The 22,431-nt window shown below is 38.1% G+C and overlaps 1 protein-coding gene across 1 annotated transcript; it reads left to right on the plus strand.

Moving 5' to 3' along the window:
* The first annotated feature begins 17,515 nt into the window (after positions 1–17,515).
* On the plus strand, positions 17,516–21,922 carry FAM237A (family with sequence similarity 237 member A). The gene is made up of 2 exons (XM_052652154.1): positions 17,516–17,927; positions 21,783–21,922. Exons 1-2 carry the CDS (start codon positions 17,516–17,518, stop codon positions 21,920–21,922), a joined length of 552 nt encoding a protein of 183 aa, XP_052508114.1.
* Positions 21,923–22,431: the final 509 nt, after the last annotated feature.

Genomic DNA, 22,431 nt, shown 5'->3' on the forward strand with positions numbered 1-22,431 from the left:
GGAAAGGAAGAGAGTGGGGGAGGGAAAGGGCTGAATATTGGGAGAAAATATGGAATAAATGCAGCAGGGGAAGAAGATTCCTTTCGTGAGACTGACACTTTGTGCTCAAAGGTTACTGATAGCAGGACTGAATTCTTGGTCACAAGAACTGAACAAAAAAGGGTAAATCTGATCTTCCTGCTATAGCCATGATTCCAACTGATATGAAATCAACAACTACTTTCCATAAAGGGCAACAAACAACTACCCCCAAAATTGTGAGCTTCAGTAGGATATCTGAAAAAAATTTTGAGGAAAATAGGGATGTCTACACTTGAATAAACTTCTGATGATATTTACATGTTGCAAAAGAATTAATTAAAATGAATGAATTAAAAAACTCTTACTCCCATGAATATAACCATAATTATACAATTTTGGTCTGAAACTGAAAGTATAAGCACTCAGTATTCCAGAAACAAGAAATCAGAGTGTCAGTCCTCTCCTCTGTTGTTCAGTCACCCAGTCATGTCTGACTCTTTGTGACCCAGCGGACTGCAGCACGCCAGGCCTCCCTGTGCCTCACCATCTCCCGAAGTTTGCCCAAGTTCATGTCCATTGCACTGGTGATGCCATCCAGCCATCTCATCCCCTGATGCCCTCTTCTCCTTCTGCCCTCAATCTTTCCCAGCATCAGGGACTTTTCCAAGAAGTTGACTGTTCTCATCAGATGACCAGAATACTGGAGCTTCAGCTTCAGCATCAGTCCTTCTGAGAACTGAGGGTTGATTTCCCTCAAGATCAAGACTGGCTTGATCTTCTCACTGTCCACGGGACTCTCAGGAGTATTCTCCAGCACCACGGTTCGAAGGCATCAATTTTTTGGCGCTCTGCCTTCTTTACAGTCAGTCCAGCTCTCAAAACCGTACATGACCACTGGAAGACCATAGCTTTGACTATATGGACTTTCATTGAGTTACGTAAGCCCCTTCACCACGACAAAGCAGTGATCCATGAAGGGGACTCCTCTACTTATTAGGAGCCAAATACTGATTTATCAACAGAGCGCTGGGTTTCCCTAGTGGCTCAGACCGCAAATAATCTGTCTGCAATGCAGGAGACACGAGTTTGATCTCTGAGTTGGGAAGATCCACGGGAGGAAGAAATGGCTACCCACTCCAGTATTCTGGCCTGGAGAATCCCATTCTGGCCTGGAGAATCTTCTGGACAGAGGATCCTGGAGGACTATAGTCCATGGGGTCACAAAGAGTTAGACATGACTGAGTGCTCACGCTTGCATACACACACACACACACACACACACACACACACACACAGTTGTTTATTAATCACTTCATGGTAACTCTCCACAGAAAAATATCTTTCCTGGGCCACTATGACATAAGTGCAGACAGTTGGCATAATGTGAAACAAAAGAAAGCTGGTAATTGCTTATGAGTCTCAAAACTACATTTTCAATGCCACACAAAGAGAGATGATGCTTAAGGCTTTTTTTTTTTTTTTAAATCAGGCATTTGGTAGTTTGAGAAACTGAGTTGAACTTAAGAAATAAAAGGAGCCAATCCAAGTAGAAACTCATGGTTACAAGTAATCACAATGGCTCTGTACTTCACTGAGTGCTCAGAAAGTTGTGTAACCTCTATTTTCATGGTGACATGTTGCTTGGAGTCACATTTCATTACTTATCATTACAAAGAAATATTTTTTTCTTTATTAAAGTTAAAAAAACTCCCAGAAATACTCAAATATTTATATGTACTCAAATATTGTACTCAAATATTTATATGAGACCAAACTCTCAGATGAAAGGAGGGAAATGAAGTCAATTCAGTCCATTTTTGCTTTGTTCTCAGGATCTATACCAAGTAGGTAGCTGCTCACATAAAATAAAAAGACTCTGGCTTTTTAAGGATGAATGAATTACAGATGGATCACCATGGAAGAAATCTTCTGACTAGTGAAGTCTGAGCAATTTACAGAATTATTTGCCAGAAGGTAAACAATTTGTATATCCACAGATCACATACCACTGATATTAGCAGACTATTATAAATATTTTATGACAAAAAATCATGTCTGTTTGGGTAGGTTCATGTAATAATTTGACATTTAGCTAAATAGCTTTGCAGTTAGTTTGGTTTAAAAGCTTTATATATATTTACTTTTATTATAGTGAAAGAGAAGTTTAAAATTTGAATTCCTTGAACAAAAGAGTGATTGACATCTAAAACTGAACTTCTTGCACAAAAAGTGAAAGTGAAAGTGAAAGTGTTAGTCACTTGGTTGTGTCCAACTCTTTGTGACACCCTGGATTGTAGCTCACCAGGCTCCTCTGTCCATGGAATCCTCCAGGCAAGAATACTGGAGTGGGTAGCCATTCCCATCTCTAGGATATCTTCCTCACCCAGGGATTAAACTCCTGCATTGTAGACAGATAATGTACCATCTGAGCTACCAGTAATTGACAGCTAAAAATGATATTGACATCTTGCTTTTGAAACAAGAGGGGTTTTTTTCCTACCATAGAAAAATGAAACCCTGAAGGCATCTCTGGCAAAATAATCCCAGCCTCTCATAATACTACTCTTCTTCCTTTCTAGATTTTACAAAGGCCTGAGTATGTGTGAACCTTTCTATTTACTGTGAGACAGACTATTTTTTATAATGTGTTAAATGTATTACTTGTTCTGGGAATCAGTTTTGAGAAAAGGAGAAGCATGGTTTCAGAAAGCTGCTGGGATCCTGGTTCTGAACATCGGTTCAACCGTGGTGATTTAGAAGTAAACTGGGTCATATTTGTAAATATGACTTTTCAGAAATGGTGAGAGACAGAGTTTGGGTCTATCAGCAGATGAGCATAGCTTTAATTTTATTGTGTTTGCTCTGATTTTCTCCCCTGGTCTAAGGTTTTATGTCTGAAACATTTATACCTGAAGAAGGTAATGAAGAGGGTCAACAGTATTTACAACCAGCAGCGCACTAGAGTGTGTCCAAAACTGCTGCGCATTCAATACACTGTTTAATACAAAAGCTCCAGGTGTGTGAGTTGTTGCTTAAACCTTCTGGTCTTAAAGCGGATGGATGCAGTGGTTGTACAATAGATCTTTTGGACAATTCTCTCACTTATGTCTGCTGCCTAATGAGGAAGAGGTATTGAACTGAAAACTCAAGAAATTTGCAGCAAAATCAAATTTCTTTTTCTGCTGGTGATGACAAGCTATGTTGGGTATCAAGTGCAGATGTCATGTTTGAGAGCAGAGGGGATCAGCTTTCTGATAGCAGTTCTGGAAAAATCATGAACTTATATATGATAAACTGTGAACTTATATATAATAATTTGTAAACTTCTCACTAAGATTTAATCAATGCCATTTGCTGATGTCACTATTTTCTTGCATGATTATCAATTCAAGGCCATGTGTGAATGCAGGCCCCACAAGTGTGTTAGGTATGAAACTTCATCTAGATATAGGATCCCAGGATAGGATGGATATCCATACATATATATACATATGTTTGTATGTATATATATATACATGTATATCTATGTATCCATATACATGTATATCCATACATATATATACACATGTATATATATATATCGATTTGAATATGTAACATGATCTTCTAAATCTATGCTAGTAAAACTGTGTATAAATTTAAATTCTCTTAGGCTATTTCCTTCAGATATGTCAGAAGCATGGGACCTGTTAAAAGAAATTTATTCTTCTGAAGATTTTTTAAGAAAGAGGTGATGGGAGGGTTCCAAAGGACCCTGATTGCAAAGTGGCTGAATGGTGAAATGGTGTATGCTCTCCACTTATTTTGGTAGGTTTCAATTGTTTCAGATGTGTGTGCCTAATGACACTTGAATTTGGTTGATACAAGTCATTTTTATAAGCATAAGGGTCTGCAATTTTGTTCTAATGAGTTCTGATGCAATCTCAAAACTTGCATGAATTGAAGATTTTAGAAAGTTAGAGGACTGAAGTCATTTGTGCTTTAAAGTAAAATTTTCCCCTTCAGTCTCTATTATAATACATGATTTTATTTCCTCCATTTCACTTTTGCTCTTTTAAATTTTCTTGTTAATTTGTTTACTTAAATATTGTCAGTCTTTCCCAGTAGAATCTAAGTTCCAAAGAGCAAAGACTGCTTATTTTGTTCATTGATATATATCCCTGTGCCTGTAGTAGTAAATGGCATGTGGTGTGTGTGTGTGTGAGTGTGTGTAGCATATAGCAAATGAATTGTTCTGGTTTGGGCATATGTGTCATCAATGCTTTGTTCTTTGCCTGTCTTCATCTGCTGTGTTCCTCATTATTTGGGGATTCATCATGGTTTAAAACGTACCTTGATAATCTTTCATTTCACCCAATAGAGGAGATACTTTGAAATACCAAGTATCTGGTCATTTCAATAATCTCCTTTCTGCTCAGGAAGATTGTGTGGATGGACTCTCATGTCTCACTGTCCTCACCTCACTCCAGAGAAGGAGCATAAGGATGAGACTGGTGGTCAAAACAGAACAGAGACTCTTGTCATCTCCGGAGGGACTGGAGTTCAGGGTAGGGCATGGTATATTTGTGATTTCACTCCTAGTTTTATCAGCACCACATAAATAACTAGGTGATCTAATAGGAGGCACTCTAAATAACCAAAAAATTATACCATTTTTGGTGAGTAAATTTTTTCATCATTTGTTTTATATGAAAAATGAAGAACATTAGCTTAAGGTATTATTTTTTTTTTTTGCTTATTTGTTTTGTCATCATTTATTTATTCTCTGACATATTCCTTTTTTTTAGGTTAATCTGAGTTTCTGAAATATATAATTTTTCTTCTTTTTAAAATTTTTTATTGGAGGATAATTGCTTTACAATGTTGTGTTGGTTTCTGCCATACAGCAACTTGAATCAGCCATAAGTATGTACATGTCCCTTCTTTTTTGAGTCTCCCTCCTACCCCCTCAGCCTCCATCCCTCCCTTCTAGATCATCACAGAGCACCAAGTTGAGCTTCCTATGCTCTACAGCAGCTTCCCACTGGATATTTATTTTAGATATAGTCTTGTATATACATCAGTGCTACTCTCTCAGTTTGTCCCACGCTTTCCTATCATTAGTCCGTCAGTCTTTTGTATGCAAGTATATATTTATTTTTCATCTACTTCTTTATTTAAAATTCTATAAAATATTTATGAACCTACTACTAAGTGTGATAATAAGAACATTGATGGTAGCTAACAAAGGTCCCTCTAGTCAAGGCTATGGTTTTTTCCTGTGGTCATGTATGGATGTGAGAGTTGGACTGTGAAGAAAGCTGAGCACTGAAGAATTGATGCTTTTGAACTGTGGTGTTGGAGAAGACTCCTGAGAGTCCCTTGGACTGCAAGGAGATCCAACCAGTCCATTCTAAAGGAGATCAGCCCTGGGATTTCTTTGGAAGGAATGATGCTAAAGCTGAAACTCCAGTACTTTGGCCACCTCATGCGAAGTGTTGACTCATTAGAAAAGACTCTGATGCTGGGAGGGATTGGGGGCAGGAGGAGAAGGGGACGACAGAGGATGAGATGGCTGGATGGCATCACTGACTCGATGGATGTGAGTTTGAGTGAACTCCAGGAGTTGTTGATGGACAGGGAGGCCTGGCATGCTGCGATTCATGGGGTCGCAAAGAGTCGGACACGGCTGAGCGACTGAACTGAACTGAACTGAGCATTATCTATGTGAAACTTTTCCTTCTCATCCATTTTTTGGACTCCTCCTTGCTAATGTAATTATTACTTGACTCATAATAATCATTTCATTGCCATTTGAAACATACATAGTTATATATTTTTACATTTTCCTAATAAATGTGTTGCTGTGTGTGTGTGCTTGGTCGTGTCCAACTTTTTGTGACCACTTGAACTATACCTACCAGGCTCCTCTGTCCATGGAATTTTCCAAGCAAGAATACTGAAGTGGGCTGCCATTACCTACTCCAGGGGATCTTCCCAACTAAGGGACAGAACCCAAGTCTCTTGCATCTCCTGCATTGGCAGCAATGTTCTTCACCGCTGTGCCACTTAGGAAGCCCAGATGTGTTGTTTTAGCTATTTCAAGTTTACAAAAAGGGCCTGAATTTTTGAATATAATCTTTGGAGACTTATGTTTTTCTTCTCAATAATATTTATAAAACCATAAAACCATGGTGTTCCAACTAGCTATACTCCCTTTTAACTGCTGCAAAATAGTCTATTGGGTAAATATACTACATCTTATTCATTTATTCCCTATTTTTTGGTATTTGAGTTGTTTCTGGTATTTTCTATATTAGTGTCTCTGTAAACACTCTTACATATATTTATTACTGTAAAGTATAAGCATTTCTCTGGTGTTTATATTGAAGGACATAATTGCTTACTCATTGGATGTATCAATGTTTAACTCTTTTCTACAGTGACTGTACCACTTCTAATTCTTAATTTCAGTTATTTGCTAAACTCCCAGATTTCTAGACATTTATTCAATTAATAAGTTATTACTGCAAATCATAAGATAATAAATTGCTAAAGCAGAAAACAATTTTGAGATTATCCAATTGGACCCATTTAATTTGTTGAGAACATCGATACACAGGAGAGATGAAATAAATTGCTCAAAGTCCTAGAAACAAGGGGCTTTCAGATTTATCACCAAGTAGTTTAGCAACCATCATTGGATTCTTATCAGCATTTTCTGTTTCTCAAATATGCAGTGTTTGGTGAATAATATTAAAACTTCTATTATTTGGTTAAGAAGTTAAGACTTAAGAAAATAAAAAGTAAACAGCAATGAATTTATCTCAATTTAGCATTAAAATTGAATTTATTCAATGCACAGTTTTCCATCAGCTCATATTGTTTTATGGGGTTAACTTTGCTGATTGTTCCCCCCAAAACCATTCCTAGCTCTCTAGAAAAACCACTTTAATATCTTATACTGGAGCTGTTTCCCCCAGGCTTTGCTTGTATCCGTAAATGACCATGTGACCTTGTTGTAGTCAATGAATTATGTTTTATTCCACTGATGAAAGTTATAGAAATGCTTTCACTTTTTTGATTAAAAATTAACAGAGGTGACTGGGCTGAAACAATCCTTCCACCTATTTTCTGCCTTGAATGTAGATGTGATGTCTGGAACTGTGACAACTAACCTGTGAGTCCAAAGAAAGGGTAAATGAACCATAGAAATGTGAGTCTGATGTCCTTGAGCCACTGAACTGCCATCAGCAACCACATGTCTCCAGATTTATAAATAAGAAAAATAAACCCTGTTCCAGTAAGCTACATGGTCAGATTTTCTTTTACTGGTAGTTTAATGGATTCCTAGTTAATATAACATGTTACAAAAATGATCTCAAACTACATTTAGGATGTTTCTCTTTTTCCAGTGACTGATGAAAATCTTGTCATTGGATGAGAAAATTATTCCCCCCTCTCCGGGAAAATGATATTTACGTTTATACTTAGCATCTACTTCTAGATTATAGTCGTTTTTTTTTATCAAGAACCCCACTTCAGAAGATGTGTCCATAATCACATCAAAAGAATATTTCCATTCAGCAAAAATATGATTTGAAAAAAAAAAACTAGGCACTGAATAAAGGACAAAAAACCCTAAATTGACTGATGGACATTTTGATTTCTTTTTCTAGATACGAGAAAGAAATTTTATCAATGCAAAGTTGACTAATGATACTCACCATTCCAGTCTTTGGTTCAAAATGAGACTACTATTCTCACAAGTAAATTCAACCAACATTAATTAAGAAGTTATCATATGTGTGTTGGACCCTAAAGTTAGGAATGGTTAGACACGATTCCCAGTCTGAAGGAGCTCTCTGCTGGTTAGGGTGGGAGGGGGATAATGAGGAGGGACAGATAAGCGTGCATAACAAATAGAATAAGAATCCGCCTGCAATGCAGGGGACCCAGGTTCAATCCCTGGGTCAGGAAGATCTCCTGGAGAAGGGAATGGCTACACACTCCAGTATTCTTGCCTGGAGAATTCCATGGACAGAGAGACCTGGCGGGCTCCAGTCTGTGGGGTCGCAAAGAGTTGGACATGGCTGAGAGACTAACACATAATCGAAGTATGAACATAATTGTATAGAGATTCAGAACAAAGGAGAGTTAAATCCCTTAGATATGCATAAGTCAAAGGAAAGTTCCTTATCCCAGGAGCCCTGCTCATACTGTCAGATGTTTTATGCCTTCAACATATAGGTCTATGTCCTTATTGGTCATTTTATGGATATTTTCTTCTTGGCAGAAGTCCTTAATTGTCAGTAAACCTCTGGCTTTCTGAGCTATGCAACCCTGTGGTCCCCCTATTGTGCTGAAGTAAAGATTTTACGTTGTTTTTTGACACTCCATCATAATTGAAGTCTTAGGGGAAGAACTTACTATTGCTAAAACCTTAGACCTTGTTCTTATTGCCTTTGTATGTAAAGCAAATTGAAAACAAGTCACTTGTAGTGTAGTCTCCTTTGGAAATGAGTAGCCCAAGAGACAGGACAATTCTGTAAACTAGTACTTACAGTGGTCATTTTAAAGTGCTGGGATTATTGCAAAGACATAAAATAAACATTTGACAAAGCCACAAGAATCCATATGGGACTTGCAACCTCCTGGAAAAAAATGGGGGAAAGATGAATACATCTTGGGAAGTACCCTAGAAAGAATTCACAACTAAACCTGTTATCATAACCAGAGTATTTTCACCCATATAAATAAGAAAAAAATATGAATGAGCCATTCTTGTATCCCTGAGTAACTTTCCTTTTCTGCACATTTTAGAATCAACGTCCAGTATCATCTGACTACTTTACTTCAACTTGACCTTAGGAATTTGATGATACTTAAAAACTGACTCATCCACTTACCCCAGTGGGCATTCCAGGAAATTGTTCTTGTTTATTGCCACCTTCAAAAGATAGAAAAGCATAAAAAAGTGAGAGAAAGTAATTATTTTTACTATCTGACCCTAAATGTTAAAGAAACATCTTATTCTTAAAGGCTAGCCCCACCATTTGCAAATTAATGCACTGCTGACGATGCAAACTATCTATATAACTGCTCTCAAATTTCATTGAAATTAATCGGAAGTCCTTTTTAATGTCTGAGAATTGCTTCAAGTGGCAAAAATCAGAAAATCTGCCCATGGGGCATATTCAGCTAATTGCAATTTACTTTTCCACTAGTCATTCTCCCGCCCTGGGCTGCAACTGCACAAAACTGAAACAACTCTCTGGATAACAAATGCCAGTCAAACCAGTTATTATAGCATCCTGTAATTTTAAATGACCCATTGGTTTCCCGAATATTTTTTAATCAGTCAGAATGGTGATGTAATGGATTGATTCCAGATATGACTTGTGAAAATTATTCTCTCTGTAAGTTGTACCTGCCATATGCTTGTTTTGAGGGAGCCATGAGGGAATAAGGATAGACCACTGTGAAGAGAATAGGGAGTGACCGTCGATGTACGTGTTTGTGTAAGTATGCTGTTTAGGATAGGTAAATGACAGCGAATAAAGCTAAGCTTTGGAAACAGGACCATGTTCTAATTCTTACCAACTAACTGACTCAAGGAAAATCCCTTAACAGCAAACTGGAGGAAAAGAGAGTAAAACGTGAGACCATGTATAATGAAAATAATGTTCTATAAAACAGAGATGCTGATCAAATGTGTGTCATCTTTAGAGAGCATCTAGTCTGTGGAAATGAAACCACAGGGATAAAATATTAAACTCAGCATCCGTATATGTTTACCAGTATTGGTTTCATTCAAATGATTTGATGGTGGCTTTCTTATAATTGAAGTATAAGAATTAGTGTGACACTTTCCTCTTGCAATTGTTAGTAAGTTTTAGATTGAAAATACATATTTCTTTCCGAAGAATCTCTCTAAATTGCCCTAACCAAGGAAGTTTTAAATGTATGTATACAACAGAGTATATAGTTATTAGGATCTTCTAAATAAAACTATTCATAAGATGACTACTTAAATTTTAAATGTAAGTTGGTAAACTGTGTTTAAGAGAAATGTTTCATCAAAGAATTATTTTCCATTCTGGCACTATAAAAAATTTTACTGAAGGTCAAAACTTCCAGTTCCAAGTAATTATATTGAAAATGAAAAAGTATACAAGCAAACAATAACTAGGCTTTGCGAAATATTTATTTTTAAAGTCTTAGCTCCCATTGGCAAGAGTTGTCCTAGCCGCCTTTCTGGTTGTGATGCAATGTCACTCGCCCTCAGCTGCTATAAAGCTGGAGTAACCATTTCAATTCATTATCTTATAATACTTATTATTATTATAGTACAGGTTGGTCGCTCAGTTGGTAAAGAATCTGCCTGCAATTCAGGAGACCCCGGTTTAATTCCTGGGTCAGGAAGATCCCCTGGAGAAGGGATAGGCTACCCACTCCAGTATTCTTGGGCTTCCCTGGTGGCTCAGATGGTAAAGAATCTGCTGATGTGGAAGACCTGGGTTCAATCCCTGGGTTGGGAAGATGCCCTGGAGAAGGGAACACTATCCACTCCAGTATTCTGGCCTGGAGAATTCCACGGATAGAGAAGCCTGGCAGGCTACAGTCCTTGGAGCTGCAAAGAGTTGGACGTGACTGAGCGACTTTCACTTCACTTTCATAGTATAGGTGGGGCCCAACTACAGTGGTCTTTGCCTTCACTCCACCTCAGCGACTCATTTCAGAGGTTGTGCTCAGAATACAGAGCTGCTCTCCTCTAAAATCTGAAGCCTTAACCTCCCTCTTCCAGACTAGCACCTTTCAGTACCCTCTCTTTTACTCCTCTTACACTTTTTTTCCCCCTTCAACAAGGCTTCAGTTTTCATTTCCAATGAGTCTGTTATCTCTCTACCCCTTTTCTCTTCTCTTTTTCTAACCTATGTATACCCTTGATTCCTTCACCTCCCTCTCCTTCATCAGCATTTACCCAATAAAGCACTAACATTATCAATTTAACCATGACAGTTCTTTTCTCCTACGTTCAGTCAGATGAGTATTTCAGGAGGAAAATAATAACTAGCATTTACTGCGCACTAGCTACCTGTGGTGGAGAAGGCAATGGCACCCCGCTCCAGTACTATTGCCTGGAAAATCCCATGGATGGAGGAGCCTGGTAAGCTGCAGTCCATGGGGTCGCTAAGAGTCGGGCACAACTGAGTGACTTCACTTTCACTTTTCACTTTCATGCATTGGAGAAGGAAATGGCAACCCACTCCAGTGTTCTTGCCTGGAGAATCCTATGGATGGGGGAGCCTGGTGGGCTGCCATCTATGGGGTTACACAGAGTCCGACACGACTGAAGTGACTTAGTAGTAGTAGCTACCTGTGGCACCATTCTAAGTGCTTCTTATGTATGAACTCATTTTATCCTCACTAGCCGTAGGAATATTTTTGCCCTTTTTACAGGCAAAAAAACTGTCTCACAAAGGTTGATTTGTGCAAAGTTATTATATTAAATCAAAGACACTCTCAATTGTAGACATCTCATTATTTTAATAAAGCAGAGGAAAATGTTGCAATTCTGATTGTAAGGTGCCATCACTTGATAGATACAACCTGATTTCAACAGACGTTTTGTTAAATGTGAAAATTTGTATCAAGAATCAATAAAATATGACACATATGGGAAACAAAGAGCAAAGGCAGGCAGTTTGGATCTTCATCTGTGTGCTATTCTGCCTCATAAAAACCACACAAGTGTATAAAACGGTCTGTTATAAATTCATGGTCTCAAACTCTGTCTTGGCATTTAGTACTTTCTTTAGTTTCTGTCTCTCTTTCTCTTATCTCCCCTCTCTCTTCTTTTCAAAGATTATTCCAAAGCCTTTCCCCTCTCCTTAATTTCCTTACTTAATATGTCCTCCTGTTAATTTTTTTATAATGATTATGGACCTTACTTCATTAAGAAAATTGAGACCACTCACCATGATCTCGCTCAACCCCTGTTCCCCCATCCAAATATTAATCACAAATGTATCCATAACCAGAGGGAGCCTTTCTTTCTCCTTGTTCAGAAAGCAAGCTATCCTTTCTGTAAACTGCTGGCTCCTCCTTATTCTCTTATCCTATTGCTTCTGTATCTCCTGAGATTGTTAGTTGTTCACCTTTGAATTTCAACTGCTCCTTTTCTGCGGGCTTTTCTCCATCAGCCTGTAAACATGACTAAGACCCAACACTACCTTCCTGTTCCAATTCTTCTTCCTCTTCTAATCTCAACTTCATAGAAAGTGCTTCCCAGGGGTGATCTGCATTTCCTTGCTTTTCTTTTCTGCCTCAGCTCACCACGTCTCTCCCCAACCTCAGTCGGAATGTTTCTCAATGAGCAATTTGGTGATCTTCTATTTTCCAATGGAAAATGCTTTGTCTTCATTTGGTTGACCCCTTTTTCTGATTCTGTGTGCTGTGGTTTGTTCCTTCACTCTTCTTGAAAATCTTAATCTCATTGGTTTCCAAGGCACCACTTTCCCCTGTTTCTCTTAACTCTTTTTCTTAATCACTTAAACATTGGCATTTTCCAGGTCCTATCCTTAGGCTACTATTGCACCCACTTTAGTACAATTAAGCTTATGAGGTTTTTAATTATTGCCCATAGGTTGACAAAATCCCAAATCCAGACATTTTTTTTCCCCTGAGTGCTAGATAAGTATACATCTTCAGTCCCTTCTTCTTCCTTGCCTGTTCAGCCTATCCATTTTGGATGTCATTCATCTCAAACTTAACATGCTGAAAAGCAAATTATTTTTTGTAATTGAAGTCTATTAATTTTCGATGTAAAATATGGTGATTCAAAATTTTCATAGATTATAGTCCATTTAAAGTAACTATAAAATATTGGCTCCATTTCCTGTGCTGTAAATATACCCCTGTACAAAGGCAAATTCTTGAGCTCTCTTCCCCAAACCTGTTCCTCAAACCATTTTTTCTGTCTTAACTTATGGTTCCAATCTTCCATTTGCTTAGTGCCCAAAACGTGAAGTCATCTTGAATTTTTTTCTTGTTCACTACATCCAATCTACCAATAAATCCTGTCCTTTCTATCATCAAAATATATTCAGAGTCTGATCACTTTCACCAATTGCACTGCTACCATCCTTATGTACCCTGGAGGAGGGCATGGCAACCCACTTCAGTATTCTTGCCTGGAGAATCCCATGGACAGAGGAGCCTGGAGGGCTCCAGTCCATAGGGTCTCAAAGAGTTTGTCACAACTGAAGCAACTTAGCATGCATACACGCATCCTTATCTAAGCTGCTGTCACATCTCATCTGGATTATTTCAGTAACTCCTACTCAGACTCTCTGCTTCTGTCACTGCTCCCCTCTAGTCTCTTCTGTATTGAGCAACAGGAGTGGATTCCTGGCCACCTTTCTGACCTTATCTCCTATCACTGTACCCAGAAAAGACTTTTATGACACCACATACGTTCCAAGGCCATCGTGCTTCCCTTATGTTCCTCCTGGAGCATTCTGTCACATGTATATGCATAACTCTTTCATGTTAATAAATCTTTATGTAACTATCTATCAGGAAGGACTTCTTAGTATATTATATAAAATAACTCTTCCCCATCATCCTTTCCTAGTCCCACTTTACATTTTCTTGGTGACTGTTTGTTTTTTCTTACCATCACTGACATATTACACATATGCTTTTTCCTTGGGTTTTAAAATACTAAACTCTTATTATTGACTCATGGTATATTTGTTTATTTAATTACCCAGTTGTCTGTTTGTTTGTGATGCATAGCTATAAGCTCATCACTTAACATAGAAACTAGAAACACAGATCATTATACATTTAATTTTAAAATTAAGATGTAAATTTTCCTCTCACACCACCACTACAGTGTAAGTTCTGAGTATAAGGATTTGTTTTGTTCCTTCCATGTACGCAGCATCTAGAATAGTACCTGACACACGGGCACTGGAAAATGAAGTAAGCACTGCCTATTTATGACATACCAATACTTTCAAGGGTAATGTGAATTTCAAGATGTCTAAAACCAGAATTAACCTTCCACATCCTTACCTAGGTTCTCATTTCTCTTTCCACACTCCTTCCCTTGACTCTGCTCCCCAGAAGCACAGAATTTCTTTGAGCACTCCCTCCATGCCTTTGCTCACGCTAACTTCTCTGCCTGGAGGAGACCATCTCCCACTGCAAAGGCCCCAGGACACCTGTATAACTCCTCTCCAAGAAGCTCACCAGTCACTCCCTCAAAGATGCCATCTCTGCCCCTTCCTTTCCCCTTTCCTCTCTCAGGGTTCTCCCATGCCAGTCGCTGTCCCTTAGGCTCACACACTATGCTTCTCTAACTATTTTCTCCAAGAGGCCAAGAGCTCCTTGAAGTTTAGGGAGCAAATTGAAGCCTTTACCCATGACCTCTTCCAACTTCCTCAGAAAATAAATAGAAACAGACATTAGTATGCCTGGTTCACAGATTGCAAAATTAATTTCAGAGGAGGAGAAAAAGTCCAGAACCCCTCAGGAATCCTCTCGAGCACGCTTTATTCCTATCACTTGGGTAGAGGCATCATTCCTCTTGTCTTTGGTAAACTTTGCTATAAGCCTGGGTTCCTCCTTGTGCCCCTCTGGAAGGTAACCATGGATACTGGTTTTGAGCTGGCACAAAAACTTTCAGTTAGTGGAGGCTACAAGTGGTTTTCAGGATGCCTAGAGAGTTTTGGGGTGAAGGGACAAAGCCCGGAAACACTGACATAGGTAAGACCTTTGCCTTGGGCTCCTGGTCTGGATGTATTTCATTTAGGGTGGGCCCTAAAGCTCAGCAGAGTCCCTAAAAGGTGACAGGTCTGACTAGGATATTAACTAGCTTTCAGTTGAAAACCAAAGAGAATCCCAGACATCTCCTTTTCTTGGAGAGCAGGACCCCCTCTGTGAAATCTGAAGCAGAGTGTTGACGCAACCAATACCAGCAGCAATCCTGGGGTCCTGGGGTGATCCAAGACACAAAGTCTGGAGACAACAGGTCTCCTGTCCCCAGTCAAAGGGAGCTTCCAGCAGCAACTTGTCCACACCCACATTCTTGCCCCAAAAGTGTGTTTCTTTTCGTAGCCCAGGACCATAGGCAGGCAGGAGATATTCACACTCAGGGCGTCTCCCTGAGGCACCTTCATCTCCTCTGATCCCTTACTGACACCTGGGAGGGCGCCGAAGAGCATTCTCCCTTCTAGGGGTCCTGGGTCTTCCCTGCCATCACTTTATTCTCAAACAAGGCACGTCTGAAGAGTAGAGATCTGGGGAGCCCCACTCGCTCCTAGACGGGCGCGGAACTGGGTCCCAACTTTCCAGTTTCGGCCGACCGAGTTTCGCCTCTCAAGGTAGGACCAGGAAGCCAATCGCACCAACGCTCGACTGAGCAGGGTGGGTGTGGGTCAGAGTCAAAGAAGTGTGTGCCGCTAAGCCTGCTTGTTTCCTGAAGCGAAATCTTAAAAGGGGAGGGAGAGAAGAGGGTGTGGGAGATGGAATTGGGCGCGAGAGGTGCCGGCCTTTTCCCGGGGCGTTTTGACGTAGACTTGAAGAGGCGCCGAGCACTCCCACTGCTTAAGAAGAGACACCGTAGCCATCAGGACGCCGAAGCTGGGGACTGTCGCTTGCTCGGGGAGCAGTCTGAGCATTTCCTCTCCACGCACTCTGAGGAATCCAGAGAAGGCTGCAAAGGTAAGTGAGAAGGGGCGCCCTTCTGCCACCTGGGAGTAAAGCCGCGGAGTAAGGAGTCTCGTGGGGCACAAAAGACAGCGAGTGTCCCAGGCAGCTCCGCCCTGAGGAGGGAGAGACGGTAGAACCAGGCTCAGGATCGAGACGTGGGGAGCACCCCGCGAGACTTGTAGTAAGACAGACGCAGGACCCCAGGGTTGGGGAACTTACAGGCTCGGGGAAGACTCGAAACGGAAGGGAACACGAAGAAGCCTAGGTGAGCGCTGTGGCGCCAGCAGACAGCGAATCCCGGATTCTCCAACTTCAGCACCCTGGACAGTGTCCCGCCCTTGGTCTTCCGATAAACTTAGCATTGACACAGTTTTAACTAAGGAAAAACTAACTTCGCATCTCCTCGACTTTAATATTTTAGTTCAGAAGAGTTTGATTTTGTTCATGTCAATATCCTGTGTAAATAATCTGAAATACAGAGGAAATGTTTTTAAATAGCTTTGTATCTCAATATGCCTCTTCAGGAATGTGTCTATTCAAAGACAGTTTCTGAAATATTGATTTAAAGGAGATCCCCCGGAGAAAAAATAACAACCCACTCCAGTATTCTTGCCTCTGGGAAATTCCATGGTCAGAGGAGCATGGTGGGCTACAGTCTACGGGATCATAAAAAGTCGGATACGACTTAGTGACTAAACAACATGTTTTGCTGTTATACAGAAGAGAAAGATTCATCTTATGGTGTTATCATTAAGCATTCTAATATAGACATATCCTCAAAACAATTCCCATGAGCTGTGCCTGGCTTGCCTTCATGATACTAACATCTAGAAGATTTGGAAATATAAGGTAAAAGTGAAAGTGAGCTGCATATAATCTCCTGCTTTTTCTTTAGGGTTAAGTGTGATATAGTCTGTGAAGACTCAGAAAGCCATTTTCAGGGACAAATTATTATGTTAAGTACATCATTTCTCACTGGACTTGTCTGAAGTTAAAAGCAATTTCAAAGTGTGTAAGGATGTCTTGGTTTTATTGCAACAGGCTTTGAAAGCCAGAAAAGTTGAACAAGAGACAAATAATTTTTGTTAAAATATTTGAGATTTATAGCAAGAAGAGAAAAGTGAGAAAATACCATTTTTTGTGAAAATTATGTAAAAATTACAGAATATTTTAGATGTTTGTAAAATTAATTGTACAACATTTATTAATTCTATTCTAATCAGTTGAATATATATAAGTATTATAAGTATATAGATAAGTATATATCCCATACTTTTAACACACTGTCTTGTGTTTATTTTTATTTATAACATTTTACAATTCATATGCCTTTTTTAATAATGAAAGGAACCAGAATAGGAAAGCATTCAGGGTAAAATATGTTCAAATCCTTAATTGTGTGGGAGTCTTGATTTAGGATAGCTAGGCTAAATTATGGTATTATAAAATAATAAAGCCATGTAGCAGGACTGAAAAATTTCACTTAATACTCCTTTAAACTATATTTCTCAGTACTAGGGGAAAACGGCTTTATTTATCTTACAAAGGAGCATTTTTTAGGAATAAATGTTTCTTAATCTAACTATCATTGTTTTAGGCTACCTGGCTTGACAATGCATCATTTTAGATAAAGTGGGGCTTGTGGGAGGTAAGATAAGCCTTTTCCTGGAGATACTGGCATGTTTCCATTGCTGGCACCAAGGTTCTTAAAGGACATAATTATTTTCTTTACTGAGTAGAGCACAAGTAGGGACTCATATGAAATATTTCCATCTTGTGCAGTTTCAAGGTCATGGCCGATCCTGGAAACAGAGGAAAGATCTACCACCCCTTGAATCTCACCTGCTCCCTGCTCATTGTGGGGATGTGCTGTGTGTCTCCTTTCTTCTGTCATAGCCAGACAGATCTGCTGGCTCTTAACCAAGCTGATCCTCAGTGCTGGGAATCTTCTTCAGTGCTCCTCCTGGAAATGTGGAAGCCTCGAATCTCCAACAGTGTTTCAGGTTTCTGGGATTTTATGATCTATCTGAAGTCATCTGAAAACTTGCAGCATGGGGCATTGTTTTGGGATCTGGCCCAACTCTTCTGGGACATCTATGTGGACTGTGTTCTCTCCAGAAACCACGGCTTAGGAAGAAGACAATTGACTGGAGAGGAAGTGAAGATCTCAGCAGTGCATCCACAGCACACAGGGAGAAAAAAAGGTGGTCAACCCCAGGCCCCGTGTCTCTTGAAAGGGTCAACCAAGTATGAATGTGCTGAATTGTGAGGAACAGGGAAATGGCTTTAGAGGAATCCATTGCCACACATAGTCTTCTTGGGGGTGAACCCAAAGAACACACAAATGATAGGAAGATACATAACACTTCCTTTTGTAATTTGCAGTAGCTTTTTTAAAATCAACATATTGTCCTCATCTTCATACTTCTGGTAAATAGCAGCAAAGAAGAATCAGATAGACAAGTAAGAAAAGATATGATTCCTAAAACACAATATCAAGGTATAAAGGGATGCCCCAAAATCTACATTTTTTTTTCAGTTAGGCTGAACATTGGTAGTCATAACCTGTGTTTACTTGCTATGGAATCAGGAAGATTTGAATATAAGCCTGAGGAACACCTACAGCACACAAGCTCTTACCCCTTTTAAATAGAAAAAATAACCCAAATGTTTTCATATAAATGGGAGGACTCCTGGAGATTTACTTAGTTGATGATATAAATGGTAGAAAAATCATCTGGCTTGCAAATTCACTCTTCCTTGTTTTCTGAACAAATCTCAAATAAGTAATTAACTTCAAGCAAGCTGAGTAATTAATTTTTAAAAATCTGGGATTTCCTACAAATTTAGACTTTTCATTGAATAAATATATATTCAAATATGTAATATTTGAATATATATTAGTCTTCAGTCTTATATATATCAGTCTTCTCTGGGGGCACTAGAAAAAAATTTCCTTTACAGAATTAGAATGAGGGTGAATGAAGCACTGTGAGTAAGCTGCGAGGTAACTTAGCCTTATTCATACTGTTTTTGTTCCTTTTTCTATGTTGTTTTCAACCAATGAGCTTCTAAAACTTGCAACAAGGGCTGTTCGAGTGGTAGTAACTGTTTATGAAGTAGTGGAAAACTGAAGAATAAAATAATTTTTTATTTGTACATTTTGTTGTGAGAATTGTTATATAATTGTAAAATGGAAAAATCTATTAAAATAGCAATTAACAGTGATAGTTCTAGATAAATCTTTTCTCAAGATATTGGAGAACCTTTAAATATTTAATTTGTTTTAATCTCAGTAACAAAAGATATGATTAACTGACCCATAAGACCAGATAATCCACTGGTATTATTTATACATAAATTTATTGTTTTGGCAAGTGTTATTGTCACTTAGAGGAAATATTGTCACCTAGAGGAAATATTCTTTCACCAGCTTAGTTACTAAAGCAGAAGTACAAAATTAGTGTCTATAAATGTTGGTTGCCAATATTTAAAAAATATTTTGAACAGAGGCTGCCGAGATAGTGACATTAGTAAGCACTGTATATTTTCTTCATGTGTACTGTAGACTTTTTCTCCCATCACTCTTATCCTATATAGCTGTTGTACTCAAATTACTACCAGTATTTCTTGGTTTTGTATTTTACACTCACTTTGAATTACTTTATCTATAGAATAAATGAAAATAATAATATTTGTGTTCAACTTAACATGAAAATAATCTATAAATATGTCACATATAATTATATTATAACTACTTATATATTATATACTATAATTCTATATTATAATTATGTATATATACATAGAATCTCAAAAAATGGTTTCAGTTTGCTTGTTTGCAATAGGCTATCGAAATAGCCTGAGACTACATGTAGTTTTCTGAGCACACTTCAACATTTCTATCTTTAAAAAAATCTAATGGATGTGTCCTCGGCATTGGAACTCACTTCCTTCATCTCGCTACAGGGATGCTATTGACCCAGCTGGTCTGAAAACTTTGCAAGCAGTAGGACTAAACATTGTACTTTAGGGAAGTTATTTTAATGTTTGACATAAACAATTGTTGCATCCCAGGAAGGAAGACTTTCCATTTGTACTGTATAGTCACAGTCAAAGAGGGTCTTGGGTCAAGGAGACACCATGTTTTAAAGCTAAATAGTTGCGGGAACATTGAGATTTTATCTCAAGAGGCCTGATTAAATCTCTAGTGGCTCAACGAGACTCTGGATGTACCTGCACAGATTCCCCACTAATTTTTTTCTTTTGTCCCCAGGGAATTAATATTCTATCAGGTTGGGATGGGGTGAGAGTGAAGAGGTGTTTGTCCCCATAGTTCTCAGGAAAATTACATCATCAGAGCAGAAGAGAAGAACTAAAATAAGTGTCTCCATAAAACCTTTTTGTAAAGGTTCTTGCTATTTTGATGGCTTCAAGTTAAATAGTTTAAATACACTTGAATAATGTTGCAATGAATCATGCCTTATTAAAAACACCGAACTCCTATATAACTTTGTATGTTAATATATTTGTTCATATTGAGTCAGGAAATACAAAAACAAGAGATATCAAATAGCTATATAAACTTGGGCAAGCTAATTGACTTATTTAACTCTTAGTTTCTCCATCTGAAAAAGAGGGGTATGGAAAAATTTAGAAGACCCATAATGTCTCTTAAGGTTCTATGTTCTGATGTTCTGTGACTTTATAAAAAATAAATGTATGAAAAGCATGGATTTACCTATAGAAAGAATCTGAAAGAGCTTTTTACTCCAAGGATAACTTCCTGAGCTTAGTGATGAGCTAGACACTGTGGTGCTTTATAACAATGATAAGCAGGAACAGAGGTGATCCAGAAATGAGAATTGCCAAAATTCTGAGAACTGAAGATATCATTGTTTGAGAAAAGACTTAAAAGGGCATCATTAATTTGTCTAGAAAAATACAAGCTAATAACTGAATGTTGAAATATTCAGAAGACTGAAGAGGTTATACCCAGTCTTAAGTACTAAATTATGATGGATTCTGTGTAGGCAGAGAGGCAGAGAGAATGAGAGAGAAAATGATAAATTGATTTAGGAAAAGTGTAAGCTGATAATGTCTCCCAAGTAGAAAATAACAGAGTTGAGGTTAACTTATGGGTTCATAAAGGCTTCAATACAAATGAAAGGATTTTTATGCATATCCTTGTTGGTATCAAAAGTGATGATTTCTTGCTTCAACAAATCTTGCTCTGCCCCTGAGAGGAGCAGAAAAACTTGCCTTCCTGAGCTTGGTAGTTTGGATGGTCTAGAAAAATTGTGAGTCTTTGCTTTCCTCTTTGACATGAAAATTAACATTTAGGTTTATAATTTGATGATGTTTGCAGTTGGTGTCTAGCTGACAAATGTTCATAGTGCTTATTTTTTAAACACTAAGCAGAAGACAAAACAATGCTTTAAAAATACAAATTAGATTGACAAATGCTTGATTTTCTACTTTACTCACTATAAGAAATTTTGTAAGTAGCATATTCAGAAATTACTTATCTAGAAATCTTTCTAAAGAAACATTCAGAGCTGTAGTCAACTTTGCAGTACAAGGTTCTTCATTGCAATATTATTTACAGTAACAGAAAATTGGAGATAATCTAAATGTCCCATAGTTGGGTAATGGTAAATTAAATTATGGCATAAAGTATATATGCATAAAATTATGATTCTCTTTGGAAGATTATACTATGAATGGTTTAAAGTTTTTTTAATTTTATATTATATAACAATTTTAAACTTTTCTAGTCAGAAAAGTATATTTTAATACATCTTAATCCAATAGGAAATGTATTTCTTATAATCTACTTAATTCATATTACATAATTAAACCTTATAGGACACAAAATTTTGCATAAATAAAAATTTACACATATACCTCTGCAGTAAATTTATACAGAATCTTAATTGCAGAGTGGCAGAAATAGTAGAGTGGCAGAAAACTTTCTTTGTAAAACCAAGTCATTGATGTTTAATCAGCCTGAAAATATTTTGGTGATCTAATGATTAGTTCCTTTTCTTTACTTCCAGGTGCCTATTCTCAACAACCAAGAAACCCTTCCCTAAAGAAGAAAGAGTTGATTGAAGACTTGATAAGCATGCATGTGCATAGGAGCAGATCGAAGTTCATTGGAAAAGCGACCAGTGGCCTGGAAACAAAGAGAAAATAAATCTAACCTCAGAGCTACACACATCTTGGCATTTAAACAAATATATATATATTTTTCTTGACTATTGATCATTCATTTACTTGAAATGGTGGGAGTGTAAAAAGATAAATATTAAGCCACATTGTCTCAGAGTACATAGCTTTATTCTTTTAGGCTTCTAGCACATTCCTTCAAATGGTGACACTGCTGTCAGATCATCCCACTGTCTGAAAGAGAGGACCTGTGCATGCTAAGTTGCTTCAGTTTTGTCTGACTCTTTGCGACCCGATGGACTGTAGCCCCCAGACTCCTCTGTCCATGGGATTCTCCAGGCAAGAATGCTGGAGGGGTTTGGGTGGGGCTACTCAGATTCTTTGTATTCATTTTGGTCATTGTTTTGGGGTGTTAATATTGTTAATGAACTAGAGTGCTAGACATTTAATTTGAATACACTGCATGGCTTCAAAGACATCAATCACTGAATTACTTATGCACAGGCATATGAGACTATACTTACTAATTACCTGAAT

Source organism: Budorcas taxicolor, chromosome 2 (assembly GCF_023091745.1).
Source record: "Budorcas taxicolor isolate Tak-1 chromosome 2, Takin1.1, whole genome shotgun sequence".
Classification (NCBI taxonomy): domain Eukaryota; kingdom Metazoa; phylum Chordata; class Mammalia; order Artiodactyla; family Bovidae; genus Budorcas; species Budorcas taxicolor.

Excerpts from the sequence above, each read along its gene's own strand:
- FAM237A (XM_052652154.1), top strand. The coding sequence starts at position 17,516 with ATGGCCGATCCTGGAAACAGAGGAAAGATCTACCACCCCTTGAATCTC. Across the intron at positions 17,928-21,782 it reads GCACACAGGGAGAAAAAAAG|GTGCCTATTCTCAACAACCA; the intron begins GTGGTCAACCCC and ends CTTTACTTCCAG.